The sequence below is a fragment of the Salvelinus namaycush genome, chromosome 10 (genome assembly GCF_016432855.1).
Source record: "Salvelinus namaycush isolate Seneca chromosome 10, SaNama_1.0, whole genome shotgun sequence".
NCBI lineage: Eukaryota > Metazoa > Chordata > Actinopteri > Salmoniformes > Salmonidae > Salvelinus > Salvelinus namaycush.
In genome coordinates, this window is record NC_052316.1 from 20,586,336 (window position 1) to 20,606,910 (window position 20,575).

Genomic DNA, 20,575 nt, shown 5'->3' on the forward strand with positions numbered 1-20,575 from the left:
GGATGGGTCACACAGTGTACTGTATGTTTTATATTCTAATCCTGTCTGGTCCCAGCCTCCTCCCCCCCTCCCCCCTCCCCTGGTGTATGTGAGTGTGGTAATTGGTGGTGTCTTGGAGGATTTGAGCAAACAGCCCTGTCCCTCTGATAGATGCGAACCCAGTGCTCTTAATGGCTGGGTGCCCACGGAAGTGCCAGCGATTTCACAGCTGGGGAAATCTGGCCCCCGGCAATGGGAGGACAGACATTGCCTAGGAGTTGCAGTATGTCGGTTTCATAATTAGTTTCCAGGCCATCACCTTCTGTCACTCCCTACACCTCCAAGTCTAAGAGCTCAAATAATGTTTTAGTTAGCTACTGGCACTTTAGGCCAAGATAAGATGCCAGGTGTGTGCTTAGAACTGGAGGTGGGTCCTTCAATCTGTTGCCTCATTCCACACATACCAGGTAGACACACTTACAGACTAACAGTGAGTCTTTTTTCAGGTCTTCAACCTCAGGAATGGTGGAGCAATTCAACAGGTCAGCAGATTCAGAGGAGACGCATTGAAGTCAGACTTTTGTCATGTAAATGTTGTTTAACCTGAACGTTCCCTCAACGAGAAGCCAAAGCTATTTTCCCCCTCAGACTCTCCTGAGAGGCTTTGTGCAGACTGCAGAGACTCTCAGGGAACAGTCCCTCCCTGCCTGGCTGGGCTGCGAGGAGCTCTGTTCTGACCTTTGTGGAGCTGAAAGGCTACTAGGCCCGCTGAGTCCTGTTGTGCTGTGGTGGTCTCACCCCGACACTCCACCCACTGTCTCTCTCTGTCACTCTCACTCTCTGCTACTATATTTCTCTGTCTACTCTGTCAGTTTTTCTTTCTCTCTTTAGCTGTTGTCTGGTCTTTCACACAGAGTTCTGGTGTTGTCTTGCTTTGCTAGAAGTGTCCTAACAGTGTGTGCCCAAAATAACTTATCTTCATCTAAAATGGGTCAGTGTTATACAGATTCATATTTTAATCTTTAGCCAACTTTATTCAGTCTTAAATTACAATTTTCTGGTTGAGACCATTGTTTATATATATTATCTGGAGCCAGTTTGAAGCAGAGTATGCCCTGTAAAGCCATCAGATCAGACTGTCTTCCATGCTTGGTGTGAGAGTGAGGATTTCCCCTGTTATCACCCCAGCCTAATGCAATAAGTGATCATATCGGCTGTTAGCGGGGCGATAGCCGGGGTGCTAAAAAAAGGATTCTTGGTGGCCAACCCATTGTTGCAGCTGTTTCTGGTAGGGGATCGAGGAGAGAGAGAGGAGAGGCACACAGCTCATCTGGCCCTCTGGGAGCCATTTCACTTCTGTCTCTTATTACTCCATTAAAAGCAGACGTGGCTGAGTTAGTTTCTGTGGCCCGAACAGAGCAGCCTGTCGGTTCAAAGCAGCCAGAGGCTGGGAAAGTCTATCAGAGAGGTGGGGAGGGGAGTAGAAACCTGAGAAGTCAATGTAAGCACTTTGGGGTGGCTAAGAGCTCAATGTGAGAAAGAACAGGGATTTACAGGATTACATGTGTTTTATGGCCACTCTACCTAAGGGGAGAGAGAATGTTCACAACGTTCACAGCCATATTGTCAGTGTGCTTGTTTTTCTAACCCTGACTGGGACCCTGCTCACCTCTATAACGAACATTTCACACGTAAGAGATAAGATATAGGTTGTTAGATTTATCCCAGTGTGTGATTTTGTACCAATGTTCATTTGAAAGGGAGGAATCTTCAACCACAAAGAATGATTTCATTTGATTTCCTGAGGAAGGCATTCATCTTTCTTTTCGGAGTTTATTTCAAATTTCCTCCACTGTGAAATAATAGAAAATCCTCACCGGATTTCAGAAAGCCTGGCTTTATTTGCTGTGATAGCTGCTTTGGTGAGATTGAGGCTGAGGCCCGATCTGGCTGACATTTCTTTGGTTTCCTTTTGACCCAGTCTGAACCAGAAAGTTCTGACTATTACAGGAAATACACTATAGGTTTTCACAACATTGCAACATCGGTATTAAAATATTATGTTGGCCTAGCAATGTGTCCATCACAGTACAGTGTAAGATCCTGAGATGACAACATGTAGAGAGAGAGACAGAAAGGATGAGAGAGAGCGAAAGAAAGAGGAGAGAGCTTAGCAAAACAGAGCAGAAAAAATGATGTAGTTATAATCTGTTCTTGACTGTTTATCCCATTTGTTCGGTCATTTAATCATGTGGAATTAGCATCATGGAAAAGCATCCTCAGCAAAATGAGGTTGAGGCTCAATACTCTTTTTTTCTATGATAATTTATGCACAAGATTTATCTTCTACGATTGAGTAGTGTGCATGCTGCCAGTGCCCTGTAGGTTTTTTCATAATAAATGATTTATAAATCAGATTTGAGTAATGTTAAGATTTATTGGGGATTTATTTCTGTGCATGACAATATGTCATGTTTTGCCTGTTTTAAATGTTACTTCAATACCCATGAGCCTTGACTAGCACCATAGGAGAACCGGCCACCACACACGCTCACACAAATACATTAAGGTATAAGAAAATCCCCCACCGCTAGGTTTGTTGAGTCCCTCTAGGATGGTTGTAAAGAGAGCTTTTTCTGTCATTCTTCATGAAAAGACTAACAGAGGTTTCAATGAGCTAACACTGTTTTTTATGAATAGCATTAATCCTGCAAAAAAGCTCATTAAGAAGCAATCACAGACACAGGAAGTCAATTCATGGCACTGTAAAGGCTTAATGTTCTCCTGACACACACACACAGATGTGAATGATCACACATGCAGGCTCTCTCACTCTCACACACTTTCAGGGGTTTCCGGTACCTACGATGATAGTAACACACACACACACACACACACACACACACACACACACACACACACACACACACACACACACACACACACACACACACACACACACACACACACACACACACACACACACACACACACACACACACACAACGAGGGCAATTAAGGGCAAGGAGAGTGGGATTGGGATGCTGTCATGCAATTAAACATGAAACATTAGAATACAATGTGGGCCCCCCAAGTGGCACAGTGGTCTAAGCCACTGCATCACAGTGCTAGCTGTGCAACTAGAGATCCTGGTTCAAGTCCAGGCTCTGTCACAGCCGGCCGCGACCAGAAGACCCATGGGGCGGTGCACAATTGGCCCAGCGTCGTCTGGGTTAGGGGAGGGTCTGGCCGACAGGGATGTCCTTGTCCCATCGCGTTCTAGTGACTCCTGTGGCGGGCCGGGCGCATGCACGCTGACACAGTCGCCAGGTGTACGGTGTTTCCTCCGACACATTGGTGTGGCTGGCTACCGGGTTAAGCAGGCATTGTGTCAAGAAGCAGTGCGGCTTGGTTGTGTCGTGTTTCGGAGGACGCACGGCTCTCGACCTTCGCCTCTCCCGAGTCCGTACGAGAGTTGCAGCGATGGGACAAGACTGTAATAACCAATTGGGGAGAAAAGGGGGTAAAATAATAAACAAAAAAATTAAACATTAGAATACAACCAGAAGAGGAGGATCTGGAGAGAGGTAGATTTGGAGAAAGAAAATATTAAACTAGAGAAAAAGAGCACAAATTAAGGGACAAAGAGAAATATACATGTAATAGAAAAGGGAAGAATAAATAGGTAAAGCTAGGTGTGATTGGATAAGGAATTTGAAGGCCTATATCATTGCAATGACACAAGTGTTTGTCAGTCAGTGGGAGGTGGTGTCATATGGTGGGACAATAGTATAGAACAAATCAAGTATCTGATGTGGTATCTGAGCTGTTGCCATACTGGTATATATGTTTTTCATTGTCTCTGGGTTACTGTGTGGCTCGTTGAATAGATGTTCAGACTGCCTGAAGAGATCCAGTGTTTTTTTCCCGTCTTGTTTTGAATCCAAGTCTTTTGTGTTTCCCAGACCCTTTCAAGGACTCTATAAGAAAGCTCACATTTGAGATTTTCTGTGTGATTTCTAACAGAGCAGTGCAATTAAATGTACTGTTTAAAAAAGACAATCACCTGGAACATGTCAGTCAGTGGAAAAAATACATGTAGCCACATAGGTAGAGGCCAATCAGTCGAAGCTACGTTGCCATGGTTCCTCTCTTACACAACATTTAATTGGTTTAATGCCATTGATAATAGGAGAGCCCTCTGAGTTGATTAGGCCAATGTCACAGCCGGGGAAATTTTAATTTTCTTTTTTCAACTCCTTCACTTCTTGCCCTTATGATCCGCAAACTAGCCATCTCTCCATACAACGTTAACTGCAGCCAATTGCTTTTCTCCGTGAACTCATGAATAAGGCTATTAAATTACACTTTTAATTTGTGGAAATGTAATTATGTTACGCAAGGTTAATGTGCTTATAGCACCTCACAGGGTCTCAATGTAGTGGAACTCTGGGGGGGCAGAGGAGGGGGCAGGGAGGACCAGGGTTTAGTTTGGTACACAATGAAGAACAAATAATTACATCTACTTGAATACTTTGAAATACATGAATTGGCCCCTAATCACTTACATGTGTGATGTAATCATCAATCAGTAAGATTGGACCTTGAGTTAGTGCATGGTTTCCCAAACTCTGTCCTGGGGCCACCCCTGGGTGCACAATTCTTACCAAATAACTACACCGCATCATCAAGCTTTGATTATTTGAATCAGCTGTGTAATGCTAGAAAGAAGGATAAAAAGTGCACAAAGGAGGGGCCCCAGGACCGAGTTTGAGAAACCCTGAGTCAGTGGACTGTAGACCATGGGAAATGGGAAATGCAAAGCACTCTTATGAAATCAGCCTACTGTACAGTATGTGATTCCAAACTAATATTTATATTGAACCAACAGCATTAGTTTTTAGTTTTAAAGCATATCAGATTGGAGAGACTAGTCTGTTGGTGACATTTGGGCAGTGCAAAAAGGTGTTGTGTCGTCTCCCCAAGGGCAACAAAATCATCTGCTCTTCTGCTATAGTAACAGCCCCAAGGGCAACAAAATCATCTGCTATAGTAACAGCCCCAAGGGCAACAAAATCATCTGCTATAGTAACAGCCCCAAGGGCAACAAAATCATCTGCTATAGTAACAGCCCCAAGGGCAGAAACATCATCTGCTATAGTAACAGCCCCAAGGGCAACAAAATCATCTGCTATAGTAACAGCCCCAAGGGCAACAAAATCATCTGCTATAGTAACAGCCCCAAGGGCAACAAAATCATCTGCTATAGTAACAGCCCCAAGGGCAACAAAATCATCTGCTATAGTAACAGCCCCACGGGCAACAAAATCATCTGCTATAGTAACAGCCCCAAGGGCAGAAACATCATCTGCTCTTCTGCTATAGTAACAGCCCCAAGGGCAACAAAATCATCTGCTATAGTAACAGCCCCAAGGGCAGAAACATCATCTGCTCTTCTGCTATAGTAACAGCCCCAAGGGCAACAAAATCATCTGCTATAGTAACAGCCCCAAGGGCAGAAACATCATCTGCTCTTCTGCTATAGTAACAGCCCCAAGGCTAGAAACATCATCTGCTCTTCTGCTATAGTAACAGCCCCAAGGGCAACCAAATCATCTGCTATAGTAACAGCCCCAAGGGCAGAAACATCATCTGCTCTTCTGCTATAGTAACAGCCCCAAGGGCAACAAAATCATCTGCTATAGTAACAGCCCCAAGGGCAGAAACATCATCTGCTATAGTAACAGCCCCAAGGGCAGAAACATCATCTGCTATAGTAACAGCCCCAAGGGCAGAAACATCCTCTGCTATAGTAACAGCCCCAAGGGCAGAAACATCAACTGCTATAGTAACAGCCCCAAGGGCAGAAACATCATCTGCTATAGTAACAGCCCCAAGGGCAGAAACATCATCTGCTCTTCTGCTATAGTAACAGCCCCAAGGGCAGAAACATCATCTGCTATAGTAACAGCCCCAAGGGCAGAAACATCATCTGCTATAGTAACAGCCCCAAGGGCAGAAACATCATCTGCTCTTCTGCTATAGTAACAGCCCCAAGGGCGACAACATCAATGGTGAGCCCTTTTTGCTATAGAATATATACTGAACAAAAATATAAATGCAACATGCAACAATTTAAAAGATTTTATTGAGTTACAGTTCATAAAAGGAAATCAGTCTTTTAAAATAAATAAATAAAGTCCTAATCTATGGATTTCACATGACTTGATAGGGGTGTACCCACTGGGGAGCCAGGCTCAACAAATTAGAATTAGTTTTTCCCCACAGATAGAAATACTCCTCAGTACCCCCACCCCCCTCAGACGATCCCGCAGGTGAAGAAGCCTGTTGTGGAGGTCCTGGGCTGGCTTGGTTACATGTGAGGCTGGTTGGACATACTGCCAAATTCTCTAAAACTATTTCTCTACCATAAGGCAGCTTATGGTAGAGAAATAAACATTACATTCCCTGGCAACAGCTCTGGTGAACATTCCTGCAGTCAGCATGCCAATTGCCCGCTCGCTCAAAACATGAGACATCTGTGGCGTTGTGGTGTGTGACAACAATGCACATTTTAAAGTGGCCTTTTATTGTCCCCAGCACAAGGTGAACCTGTGTAATGATCATGCTGTTTCTTGCTATGCCACACCGTGGATGGATTATCTTGGCAAAGGAGAAATGCTCACTAACAGGGATGTAAACAAATTTGTGCCCAAAATTTGAGAGAAATAAGCTTTTTGTGCATATGGAACATTTATGAGATGAAACATGGGACCAAAACTTTACATGCTGCGTTTTAAGTTTTTGTTCAGTATAGTACTATTGATACTTCTTCAACCAATACATTCTTGCATGTTGGTATGGAAGATCTGATAATCATTGTGTTTTCACCCTAACCCAAAACATTGCTGTGATAGGTACGTGATAGGCCTATCTGACTGATATGATTATGATGGTCATAATGCTTCTTGACAGTGTCATAAAGAGTATTTCCTTAGTCCAAGTAAAGTGACACAGGATGGTCATAGTGCTTCTTGGCAGTGTAATAAAGTGTGTTTTCTACAAGTTATTTAAAATATGATGAAAAAATCATGACTGTAAAGGATTTAAGAAACAAACTTTTAAATGGAGACTTCTTGACAGGGAAAACTCATTTGAATAAATGTGGGTTTTGACACTAATGTAGGTGTCATAACCAGCCATAAAATAATGCAATATGTCACAACAGGTGTAAATATATCGGTTATGACAGGGTTATGACAGGGTTATGACAGGGTTATGACACCGGGTGTCAAGTAAAATGTTACCCACTTGTCAGATGAACCAACATTTGGAACAGTGCACACTAGGCTCTAGTTGTTTATCGTCACATTTTGTTCAACACGAAACCCCTCATTTTGTTTTCGTAACGTTGATCTGTGCTGTCTGCAAAAGCGAATCTTCCCATTCAGAGGACAAGTGTATTTTTCATACTTTATTCATTTGTGTCAAATGCATTGTTCGCAAGATCACATTATGCAGACAAGCACAATGTTCTGTTGCAGAAGACTGGCTCATCAACATTGCCTGCAGTCAGATGTAATAATGCTGGAAAGGGAAGAACATCTAAGCTAAAATCATAGCTCTGTCTATTGTCTACCAGTTTGCTGACATTTTATAATTGCCGTTTTTGATTTCACATCATTTTTGGGGGGAGGGGCAATTTTATTACTGATGTATATGCACATGTGTTATGTCCATATTAACTGTCACTGTAAGGTCTATGTGTTATGTCCATATTAACTGTCACTGTAAGGTCTACACCTGTTGTATTCGGCGCATGTGACAAATAACATGGATTTGATTTGTAAGCAGACCAGTATGTATTGTGTGCTCTAGCATTCGTCTGTCCATTTAAATCATGTTTGGTTTTGAACAGTGGAACAGTACAGAATTTGATGAGGCTTATTTTCAGACAGGATTACCCCAATTGACCTCTGACTTATGTTTGTGTGTGTGTGTTGCAGGAGATGCAGGGTCAGATGGGCTGGGCGACAGAATGGGGGGCGTGGGTGGAGACGGGCAGTGGGACGAGAGGAGAGGCCAGCGGAGAGTGTGACGATGAGGACGGATGTCAGGGATCTGGAGAGGAAGACTTTGCCGGTGAGTCAGAACCCCCCTCTTTAATTCATTTTTATTCCCTCACCCCTCCTTTTCCTCATCTGCCTATTGATCCTCCTCTCCCTCCCCTAACTCTCTCCTACCTCAGCCAACCAGACTCCCTGTAGATGAGACTGCTGCTTGTGTCAGATGTCAGAGACTAATATTGAAACCTGTCTGTGTCTCAAGTCTACTACAATACAGTATGTTGTGGGTGTGTTAGCTGCCTTTTCCTCTCAGATTAATCCATATCTATACTTTCCCCTTATGATGTTATCTTCTGCTATATGCAAATGGTCAGCAGAACAGGCTGTCAACAGCTGTCAGTGAAATAACACATCAATAAAAAAAGTACCAGTGTCTTGTGTGGGTTTATCCTCAGTGTAGGATACTGATTGATTTGATTTGTGGACGTCATTTTTTTTCTTTCAATTACTTCAAGTTTAATTGTTATTCTATGCTTTGTGGTAGAACTGGCTCATGGCTGTATATCAGCACTACTGCAATACAAAGGGTGAATTATTGTGTACACAGACTCATAAACACACTTTCTCTTTGTATGAGCTGGCTTTGTGAAAGCAACTTCACCAAAATAGAGGTGTCAAAAGGTGAAAAGGTTTGAAGCTGATTGCAGATTGTTCGTTCATCCAGTCTCTTCTATTCAGGTCATTAGAAAGAGCGCGGGAGAACAAGGGGAGAGCGAGAGGTGAGAGAGGAGAGATATGCACTGATCCCTGGTTCAGTCAGTGGCTCTAAGATCTGTGGAGCAGGTAAATGACACTTGTCTGTCTGCTAGTAATTGCTGTGCTCCAGCAATCTGCCTGAGCTCTTCAGAAGAGGACGGTAAAAGCTTTTTCTCAAGTCCTCCATAACACAGCTCAACCAGGGCGCATTTAAAGTGCAAGGAGAGCGACAGCGCAGGAAAGATGGGAGAGAGAAGCTAGAATATTGCTATATGAAGTATAATCTTCTATTATAGTGACTGTTACCTTCTGGTGAAGACAAAATCTGTTCAAAGTCATTTGAAGGATAAGGGAGTTTGCAGCATGCTACACACCTAGTGGGAGTAATGATGAGTGGACATGGTTATCTTTGCAAGTGGTTACAAATCCCTTCAATAGGGAAAGCAGTGAACAAGGAGGGTAAAGGTTGCAAATGAGATTAGCTGTGACGATGACAATTAAATGAGTATTCATGAGTATGGTTTGTGGCTTAATGTAACTCGTACAACACACAGCGAGCACTGATCTCGCTCATTTCCCATAGCTAAGTCCCTGGAAGCTGAATTTCATAATGAGTTGTAGCTCAGTGTAGTGTGACTGCTGGAAAGCAAGAGCCTTGTTTCACTACTTTACTCTTCTGCACTCCGTCAAAGCCAAAGGTTAGATTTGGATACAGCTGGTACGTGCTGTTGACAGATTCTCATAAATTGTTGTCACACTCTGAATGTGTGTGTGAGCATGTAAGGGTGTGTGTACTTCTGTACTCGTGTGAGACTGGGACTCTGTGAGACTGGGACTAGGACTTGCATTGACAGAATGGGTCCATTCTTCCCCACACTGTCAGCACTCCTAAAGTTCACATACAGAAGCTTAATGTAGGCCATCCTCTCTGTGCTCTCATTTCACACATACACACACACAAAATGGAGCCAGAAGGGGCATCCTGAGAGAGCTGAGGAGGATTTACCCATTTGCCTTTCCTCTCTCTCTCCTCTCTCTCTCTCCATCTCTCCGTCTGCTGAGGGAAGCAGATTGTGCTGTGGGATCACATGGAAGCTGAACAGGGGAGAGGCACTGTGAGATAACACTGGGGGTGGCTGAGGATGGGAGGCTATACAGGTCAGCTAGAGTAGAGACTAATAGTTGGACAGAGAGAACAGGGTAATACGGTAGATGTACAGGTACGACTAGAATGGTAGTCGAATATGGTGGTGTAGGGGATACAGAGGGTAGACTGAGAGGAGAGGTTTCGAATGAGGTTTGCATCCATCCTGTTTTGAGCTAATTCTACCCCAGCATAGGTATGTACTGTATGTATGATTGTATGTATGATTGTATGTATGTATACGTGAAGCTACATCATAACTCAGTAACAGAATGGAAAATGGGATATGTTGATTATTTCACAGTAAAGCTTCCATAGTGCACTATGCCTATGTCACGGAGTTACTTTCCATGCTCCCCAAAGAGAGATATTCAGAAAAGCTACGCTCCACTGTGTCAGGATGTTAGATAATATTGAATCACAGATCTTTCTCTTTATTTATCTCTCTCCTCTCAGTACAGTGTACCTATCTTTGTTTTCTGAGCTAGATTAAGTTTTCTCCTAATCCTACAATGATACCCTGGTCAGATTGGCCTGGTCCTCCCATGATGTCATGATAGTTGTGCTATGATGAGTTATTGCTTGGTCGTGGTGAATCTGCAGTGGTGTTTGGCTGTTGTTTGATGACAATGTGGTTCCACTCTGCTGTTGGCTTAATGCTAGTGTAGTTGTGGGCAGAAGGGCAGGCGAGGCCATTATTCTGTGGGGCTTTGGCCACTGTTAATCTCTGAGTCACTGACCTCTTTGATCTGTGATGGATAATCTGCTTTAATAATGTGTTTCTCAATATCAAAGGAATGTTTTCTTTACTTAGAAAATGATTGAGGTCAAGATGGATAGCCAGCCCCTGGTCTGTTTGGATGAGGTTTTCACTCCGAGGCTGGGATAGAATCTTTCTCTTTTTCTTCTGGAATCTTTTAGGATTCTAAATAGATTTTCTTATCCCAACTAAACAAGAGTTCCTTTGCTGAGACAGGTCCGCCCTTTGCAATGTCAATAATGCTAATGTAATTAGGACCAGAGACGGAAGAGGAAGCGAAACTTCCCACTCCCTATTTTATTAAAATTCATATACAGTCAATGAACTAAGCAGACCAGACCCAGGTGCTAATGCTTTGGTGCCTCTGTTAAGCAGACCGGAACTTACTATTTTTTTTCTATGGTAAACAGGCTGAGTAGGACATATTAATTTATCCACCTTCTATGATTATGACCATCCCAGAGAAATGGAACATATCCTCCCCTCCAGAATTCCCAAAATGCACCGCTCCGGGAGAGGAATGATCTGGGTTTTTCCGGGGACAATCTCTGTTGCTATGGATACAAGGTGGTCCGTGGTCTCCAGGGTCTCGTTCAAGGACAACACAACAAAAAGAACACAAACGGAAGCAAATAGTCAACCATTCTTAAACAGTCACAACTCTCATAACCTACAATATCTGACCCAATGTCTTCACTAGCCTTGTTTCAGAAAACATCTTTCACTTACAGAGGGACATCGCTTACCTCAGTGACACTGTGATGAACAAAAACTCACTATGGGGGGAGTTGTAGGAACATATACATTTTTTGTTTTTCATCTAGGGATTGAACAGTTCTTTTAAACTTAATGGTAAAATATTGATGTGTACATTTGTAATTTATTTAGAGTTTTGATTGATTGAGAAATGATTGATGTCCTATTGATTAGCAGGCAAAATTTTTATTTTAGTCCAAAAATATGTAGATATATTTTACATTACCTTAGTCTATCCTCTACTCTATCACTCTCTCTCCTTGATAGAATAATGCAAGGTCAGGATACCACACTCTAGACGAGCGCTTTGTCTGGTCTTTCATATTTAATGTGCGTGTGTTTCTAATGTTGTTGTCTCGGATCCCTTTCATGCAACTCCCTCTCTCAAAGTTTAAATTGAGATGGAAATGTCTGCTTATGAAGGCAGCTGAGGAAATGAACTCATTGCATGGCCTATTAGTCTCCCACGGTGATGTGAGGCTGAGGCTGGTCGGTTGCGTTAATGTGGCGTCCTAAAAAAAAAAAAAAAACACGCCCAGGCAAATGTAAAATTCCTGACAAATGAGGTTCTTCGCCAGGCAAAAGATGCTGATGTGTATCCCTGTTTTGATTGGCTGTTATTTGCCACCATTCACAGAAAGAATGAGGATTTAATATGCATGGAATAAAATACACATACTGTAACCGTGGTTATTACAATGGGAGGAGGAACATAGGAACTCTGCTTGACTAAACACATCAAAGCAGTCAGACATAAGCCTCACCTTGTTCGCAAAGCATGGCCATTGACATATTTGAACCCCTTCCTCATAAATACAGTACATAGAGCTGACGTTCCCAGTAACAACGCCCCTTGTGCACAATTATGTTTCTGGTGAGCAGCGCACTGTCTGCACATTTGGCAAAGCAGATCAATCGATCAATTGTAGTTTAGAATAAACAGTAACAGTATCTCATGTCCAACTGAAGGGCATGTTCTGGTTTAGAAAGCCAGTTTCTCTTTCTCTGTGTGTTGCCATGCATACATCTGCTACGGAGTGCAGCAGCAGCCATTTTGTGCTCCCTCTGGTCTTCCAGGCAGATCCCATGGATAAAGGGGAAGGCCAGGGGAAATTAAAGTGCTTAGCTGATAATATCCGTGGCAGTGTCGGCCAGTTGGCCCCAGGGGAGAGATGGAGAGCAGCTGAGCTAGGCAGAGTAGAACATAGCAGACCCCTGGCCCAGTGCTGTGTGCTCACTGTTCACATTCAGGGTCAGTGGGGCTGGGTCTGTTTGTCACTGCCAACACCAGTGTTCCTCTGGCTCCTTTAGCCCTGTTTTAACACAGCGTAAATGTACTGGCCGGACAGTGGCTGCAGCTCTGGTTCTGTTGCCTTCCAGTGAAATCTGCATTGGATTTCAGTGTTTATGAGAGTACTTATAATATGATTGTTACTGTGATCTAAGCGCCCCTGAAGCTTCACTGTGATTGGATTTAATGATATGTATGTATTGTGAACAAGCTTGTTGTATAATTCAATCAGTCCTTCCTTAAACCAGTTACTCTCTCCCTCTATTCCCTATGGGCTGATCATTGTTTATGTGGCACAGTGACAGAACAACTATTTCCACGGTGACAGAACAGGGCATTTCCTTGTATTAGATTGATCCCTATGCCATGACTACACAATCTCATTACAAATCAAATCAAATGTTTATTTGTCACATGATTCGTAAACAACAGGTGTAGACTAACAGTGAAATGTTTACTTACGGGTCCTTCCCAACAACGCAAAGAAAAAAAGGGAAATAGTGGAAAACATTGTATATTTTAAAAATAATAACACAAGTAATAAGTAGAAAAATAAATCCACAATGAGTAATGATAACTTGTCTATATACATGTGTACCAGTACTGAGTCGATGTGCAGGGGTACGAGGTAATTGAGGTAGATGTGTACATATAAGTCAGGGTAAAGTGACTAGGCAACAGGATTAATAGTAACAGCAGTGAACAGTTAACGCAAGAAGGGTCAATGCAGATATTCCGGGTAGCTATTGGTGAACTATTTAACTACCTATTTAACAGTCTTATAGCTTGGGGGGTAGAAGATGTTTAGGGTCCTGTTTGTTCCAGACTTGGTGCATTGGTACCACTTGCTGTGCGGTAGTAGAGAGAACAATCTATGACTTGGGTGGCAATGGGGTCTTTGATAATTTTTAGGGCCTTCCTCTGGCACCGCCTGGTATACGTTTATCTCCTGACATACATAGGACGTAGGCTGCAGTAGATGGGCTGGGAGCTTTCCTTCATCCCTGGGTGAGGCTTTAACATTCATGCATGGAGCGAAATGCGGCCTAAATCCCAAACCTTGTTCCAACAAAAACGGTTTGCAGTTATTTGAAGTTGATCGTGAAAATGTTCCACATGTCATGTACAAGTGACAGATTACAATATGACTTGTACCGTAGTAATTATGCTACAGTATGGCAATATACCATATACAGTATCTCTTTCTGACGGATGACTGACAATATGATGCTTTTTCACAAGTTTTTGGAATAAGTAATAGTAATAAGTAATAAGTTAATAAGTTAAAAGTAATGGGGTGTGTGTGTGTGTGTGTGAGTGTGTGTGTTTGGTGGTAAACAGCTTGTCGCTGGGTTGAATGTGCTAGGTGTAGTGTCTAATTGAGTGCAGTGTCAGTAATGCATCGTCTATGGCACCCCAGGGGTGGGAAATAACCCTCATTAAAGAATGAGAGATTCACTGTGCTCTCTCACTGTTACTACTCATCTAAAATGGATCCTTCTGCCCACACACTGGATAGATGCATATGATCCAAACCAAATTTAAGATATACTGACACAGACATTTCAAAAGGATTTCTATCAATTGATGTACACATTTGTTTGTGCAACATATGAGTGGAAGATGGGTTGGTGGTGAGGATGTTAGCTGAGATTCATGTTGATGTTTTTAGTGATGCAAGAGTGGGTGAATATGGCCTTTCTTAATTGGGAATGATCTTAATCAGAGGAGGCTGGTGGAAGGCGCTATAGTAGGACGTGCTCATTGTAAACCATGGAACGGTATCAAACATACAGTATATGGAAACAGCATTTTTTATTTTTTACTTTTACCCCTTTTTCTCCCTAATTTCATGATATCCAATTGGTAGTTAGTCTTGTCCCATCGCTGCAACTCCCGGGTCTGTAGTGACGTCTCAAGCGCTGCGATGCAGTGCCTAGACCGCTGCGCCTCTCGGGAGGCGGAAACAGCATGTTTAACTCCGTTCCATTAATTCCATTCCAGTCATTACAATGAGCCCGTCCTCCTAAAGCTCCTCCCACCAGCCTCTTCTGATAATTGTATACTGTAGTAGTTCAGTTTTCCCATTAAGGTATGGTGAATAGAGCACTGAACGTGTTTATACAACAGCTAGTGAGGATTGTATAAATTAAGCCAGTGGCCAGTGTTTCACCTTGATGAAGGTGAATCATCAGGAGAGAAATGAATATCATTGGTTTGATAAAGAGATGTTTTGGTTAGAGGCCAGAATAATAAGGCCTATATGAGTCTGGCTCCTTCCTCTGATTCCATGCTCAATCTGTAACTCTATGCGATTGTTCAGCTCCGGAGCCTGATAAATAGTTGCTGAGGGTGAAATCTGCAGCTCAGTGTAACACAACCCTTCCCTGCACTGCCAGTGTGTGTGTATGTGCATGTGTCAGATGTGTTGTGAGAGAAAGATGGAGAGCGAAACAGGTTGATCCTGACCATGCAATGTACGTTTGGGTCCATACAGTATGTATGTATGGATGAGTGTGGTTGTAGGCTACGTGGCTTTAATTTTCCTTTGTCTGTTTGTGTGGCTCTATTTCATTGCTGGGCTGTGTGAATGAGTGTTCATTGTTATACAGCCAATTAAACCTAAGCTAAGCACAGGCAGACATGGGAAGGGAAATTGGCTCATTTTAAGGTCAAACACCTTTCTGTGTTCACCTAGTGGGGAGGGAGGATATACACACCTCACCTGGCAGCCTTGTTTTGATATATGTTTGTCTGGTTCTAGGTGTTGAAGTAAAGGTGTGATAGAGGATGTAATTGATATTGATTGATGTACTAGAGGTCGGCCTCTGTGCCAAAGCTCCATCACATTGTTGCTGACAATATTTATAACCCTACTGACAGGACAGTCAGGGAAGATGGGTAATGTACTGTCTGCCTCTACGTTTAACATAGTGACAGTGATGAACATGTCCACTCTTTTTTTGTATTTGCATGTACCTCTACAAAACGTTACATTATTTAATTCTGCCACATCGTTTTTACATCAGCATTGTGTGTGTGTGTGTTTACACCTGGACTGTGAAGAGGAATGTGTGTCAGTTACAGTTAAATTGCAAGGTTTATCCAGTGCCGTGGGCTAATATGAATATCCTGTTCCCTGAGTTTCTCTGTCTGTGGATCATCATCATCATCATTACCAGGAAAAGCACTACTGTAGTACTGTAGGTTTTAAGATTGGCCAGTGGAGATGCCGCTCAGCCACAGACTACTTTCCCAGCAGCAACCCATACTTAGCCTATGTCATCTACAGTATACATGAGCACTCAAACAAGTTAATGTGCTATCACACAAATGTATGCTTTAGCATAATTCTTTTCCATCTTAAATGGCCTCCCAAACTACTCCAAGGTAGTTTTCCTGGTGAGACAGAGTCGTGTGATCACTAGAGAGATATACTGTTTCAGATAGAGAGAGAAAGATACTGTACTGAAAGGCTGAGAGAGAAGCAGCTCTGTAGTGTCTGCCAGTCTGCCTCATTTCTTTTTGTGTGCAGCCAGTCCTCTCTAAAGGATATTGGCCAAGGTAATGAAATGCTCATTACTGATTCAGCTGGAAATACAGGGATACCTTTACCCCCCTGCCCCCCTCCAACCCCACTCAAGGTCACATCACATCAATGGGTAAATGTGTGTGTGTGTGTGTTTTTGCACACGCGCGTGTGTTTTCTCTTCTACTGTCTGTATATCTGGTACAGCCTCAACTATGTAGATGGTAATAGTCGTTGTAATGAGAGAATCTCTAGGACTGTACACTATGTGCAATCTGAGTGTTAGTACCGCTTCTAAGAATCTCAGGAATGCCATATCTGAATATTCCATGTGTTGAGTGGTTGAGTTATGTCTGTCTATGTCTAACAAGTCTATGGAAAACCCCTTGCTTCTCTCACACTATCTTTCATCCCTTCACAGTCCACACCTCAATCCTCCCTCCTCATATCCATCAGCAGTCTCAGACATGGCACAAAGGATGCTCCCTTACCGGTACCACACAGGTCTCTGGCAGGAGCTCAGACCACTGTCTGCATGTGTCACACACTGAAACCCCAGCCCGTAGCTTATGTCCTGGTATGTGTATGTGCGTATTGATAATTATAAGACTGGTGTTTTCCACATAAAGGGCCGCCAGACTGCATCAGCATGGTAAACTATAATTAAGGTGACCTCACCTCAGCCAATCTGAATCCTGCCTGTGTTCTAGCCCTGACATGCTGCATCTCCTGTTTGTTGTCACGGGGCATTTCCTAGACACACCGGTCCAGCATACAGTCACACAGCACAGTGCTGGGTGAATTCCCCCACTAGCTGTCACTGAAGGTGAGAAAATGGGGTGTCCACCCCTCTCCTCCTGTGTGGGGTTTGACTGCTCCTCCCCTGGGTTGGAGCAGGCTAATGACTGACTGGCCTGATGCCTCTGGCCTTGGGGGGGGGTTTCAATTCCCCATGTCTGATCTCACAATGTCCCGACCCACCCACCGACGGGACGTTGTCACATGTTCCGACCGCAATGGTGACTGTTGCCTTGTTATAGTGTGACACTGAAGCGCCACGCCCTCGCTCAGGTGGTTAGGAGTGGCACACACACCACACGTCCTTCCTTTGTTTTAATGACATTCCTGCCCTGCCAAAGCCCCTGTTTTTTGGCCATTTGCCATATTTATGATTTCTGCTTTGTCAAAAATCTGAGTGTTACACAACTGTTACTGTATCCAAAACAAGGGCAGTCCAGGTGAAACTGGTCTCCAGCTGATTAGCGTACATGTTTCTATTCAGCCAAAGACCACGAGGAATGGCCTGTAAGTATAAAATTAGCTCATCAGTCAAGAGAAGATTGTGACAAACAGAAATCCTGATGGAGCATGGTGTTCCTCCTCTCATGAACATGTCTGTGTGAGAGAGGAAGCCATGTGCTCTGCTGAAGCCAGGCAGAGGCAGGGAGGCAAGCATCTGCAGCTGGGTCTGAGATCTCCTCCATATTTCACCCTGTCTGGCTCCGCTCGCTGGGCGAATTCCTCTGGGTTGTCACGGCGATGTCTCCCGGCTGGGTGATTTATTTCCCTTCACCATGCTCGAGAGCCCCTGCTGTTGCCCATTGCAAACCCCTTGCATACGCCAACCCCCACGACGCCCAAGCTGAAAGCAGGCAGAGCTGAGGGACTCTTTCCTCAGCCCAGATCTGCAGGAGCTGACGTCTCTATCAGACACGTAGTCTGGCCACAATTCAGGATGCATACATCAAACCTGGCAGTGTCCCTGATTGTGTCTCACTACTAACCCTTCACACTGTGTTGTAACAGCCTTTCATAGTAACTGGGACAGACTCATTCCAATACAGTACACCCTCAAATTACACACATTACAATAAAAGGTTCATATTCATAGCAGGGTTTTTCCAAGAAATTATTGCTTTTTGTGTTCCTTTAATATTTTAAGTAGAAATTGTGGGCCAATATTGAATGTTATATTCAATGAAGTGCCCTTTTAATATAGATCACATTGAGAATTGAATAAATCCTGTTTTTTTTACATTAATAAAGACTTGCTAAAGTGCCAAGATTCAGCATTTTTTATTTATTTTTTTTATTTTTTTTTCTCCCCTTTTCTCCCCAATTTTCGTGGTATCCAATCGCTAGTAATTACTATCTTGTCTCATCGCTACAACTCCCGTACGGGCTCGGGAGAGACGAAGGTCGAAAGCCATGCGTCCTCCGAAGCACAACCCAACCAAGCCGCACTGCTTCTTAACACAGCGCGCCTCCAACCCGGAAGCCAGCCGCACCAATGTGTCGGAGGAAACACCGTGCACCCGCCCCCCTCGGTTAGCACGCACTGCGCCCGGCCCGCCACAGGAGTCGCTGGAGCGCGATGAGACAAGGATATCCCTACCGGCCAAACCCTCCCTAACCCGGACGACGCTAAGCCAATTGTGCGTCGCCCCACGGACCTCCCGGTCGCGGCCGGCTGCGACAGAGCCTGGGCGCGAACCCAGAGACTCTGGTGGCGCAGCTAGCGCTGCGATGCAGTGCTCTAGACCACTGCGCCACCCGGGAGGCCAAGATTCAGCATTTTGACATCATTTTCTGGTTTTGTGGTGGACAACTGAGCGGGTCGAGTATATAACACGTTAACCCTGTTACCCATAGATAAACAGTCTAGAATGTTTTAACAATGCAAAATGTGTGAAGCTTGCATTCAATTGCCACTCCCTGTTGCACACTAAAAGCTTCCATTGCCCCTGTCACAATGGGATTTATGGTAAGATTTAAGATGAAATCGTCAACTCTGTTACATTCACATCTCATGTTCACTGTATACATGGACATACATAGACATAGACACAGACACAGTCTTTTTTTTAGAGCAATTCCTGATATTATCCCTATGGACCTCGGCACTGAAGATTTCTGGAAATGTCAACGTCATACACACATACACACACAAACACACGAACACATTAACCTCTTCTTGGAAAGGTTAAATGGGCTTATTAGCATGGGGACTCTGGGCATTGCTCATCACTCACCAACTGGCTGTGTGTCTCCACTCTATCCCCAGTGAGTGACATGTTCTGGGGCTGCTAGGGCAGTATGGCATTTATTAAGATGACTCATGTACTGGAGGCGGCTCTGCAGAGTGGTCACTAGCTGGCACAGCCACAAAGTCCTAAAATCTGATTTAACCCTAACCTTAACCACACTGCTAACTGTAATGCCTAACGCTAACCTTAAACCCTAAGCTAAGCTTTTGTTTTCATTAAATTTTGCGATATAGACAATTTTGTACTTTGTAGCTGGCCCATCTTGCGGAAACCGCTCAGTTCTGCCTCCAGGGTAAGACTCATGACAATAAACGTCAACCTGCGTTGCTAGGAGACAGCGGTGCTGTAGGGCATGTAGACGGGTAGACACGAGGCTTAGTGCCCCATTACCACCAGCTCTACTGCTCTACCACTATCCTCTGTCATGTCCTCCTCCCTAAACTGTCTCAATTACCCCTGACCTCTAAACACACACACACATGCACGCATACACCCACACACCTCTACATATGCATGTGCACACACAAACACACATACAGAGTTGTGTGTTTGTGCTGCTTGTCCCAGTGCAGATTGAATGAGAATGAGCCTGACTCTCCAGAGAATATAAGTTTCCTCATAGCCAGTGACTGAGATGGTATGAAATCCAGGACAGATGCAGAGTGACTAAACATTCTGGCGCTATTAAATCATCTGTTGAGGACCCACACTGATTTTCTCATGCACAGATTTACATTCACCAAGACGTCTGTAAACATTCAGGCAAACACATTGGGATGTGCAAATCCTGCCAATACAATCGCTAAAGTCAATAGGCCTATTGGGGCTGTTTGTTCATCTCCGATAATGATTTTGTAATGATCATATACAGCTCACCTCATTGCAATGGCAGATAAAGAGCTCCTTTGTCTATTGTAGTGTGAGTACAATGGTCATTGTGAGAGGACGTGTCTGTTGTGCTCTGTTTCTCCCCTCGGCTGTCCGTGATGCCTTTACTGTCTTAATCCACTCATTTAGCTCAGCCAACACTCCTGGGAGCAGGAAGAGGTTTTGTCAGGGAGTGAAATGCATGCCAGCCGACACCAGTACATCACCACACGTATACACACACACACACACACACACACACACACACACACACACACACACACACACACACACACACACACACACACACACACACACACACACACACACACACACACATAGTGCCGTTGAGCAGAAGAGGGGCACCTGGAGTGTGTTCT

The 20,575-nt window shown here is 43.8% G+C and overlaps 1 protein-coding gene across 1 annotated transcript in view; it reads left to right on the forward strand.

Annotated features, from left to right (window-relative positions):
* gpc5b (glypican 5b) overlaps nucleotides 1-20,575 on the forward strand; it is a 75,700-nt gene that overhangs the window by 51,220 nt on the left and 3,905 nt on the right. The window contains exon 8 of the mRNA XM_039001906.1: nucleotides 7,986-8,121. Coding sequence (XP_038857834.1) covers nucleotides 7,986-8,121 — 136 coding nt within the window. The remainder of the gene's footprint in view (nucleotides 1-7,985; nucleotides 8,122-20,575) is intronic.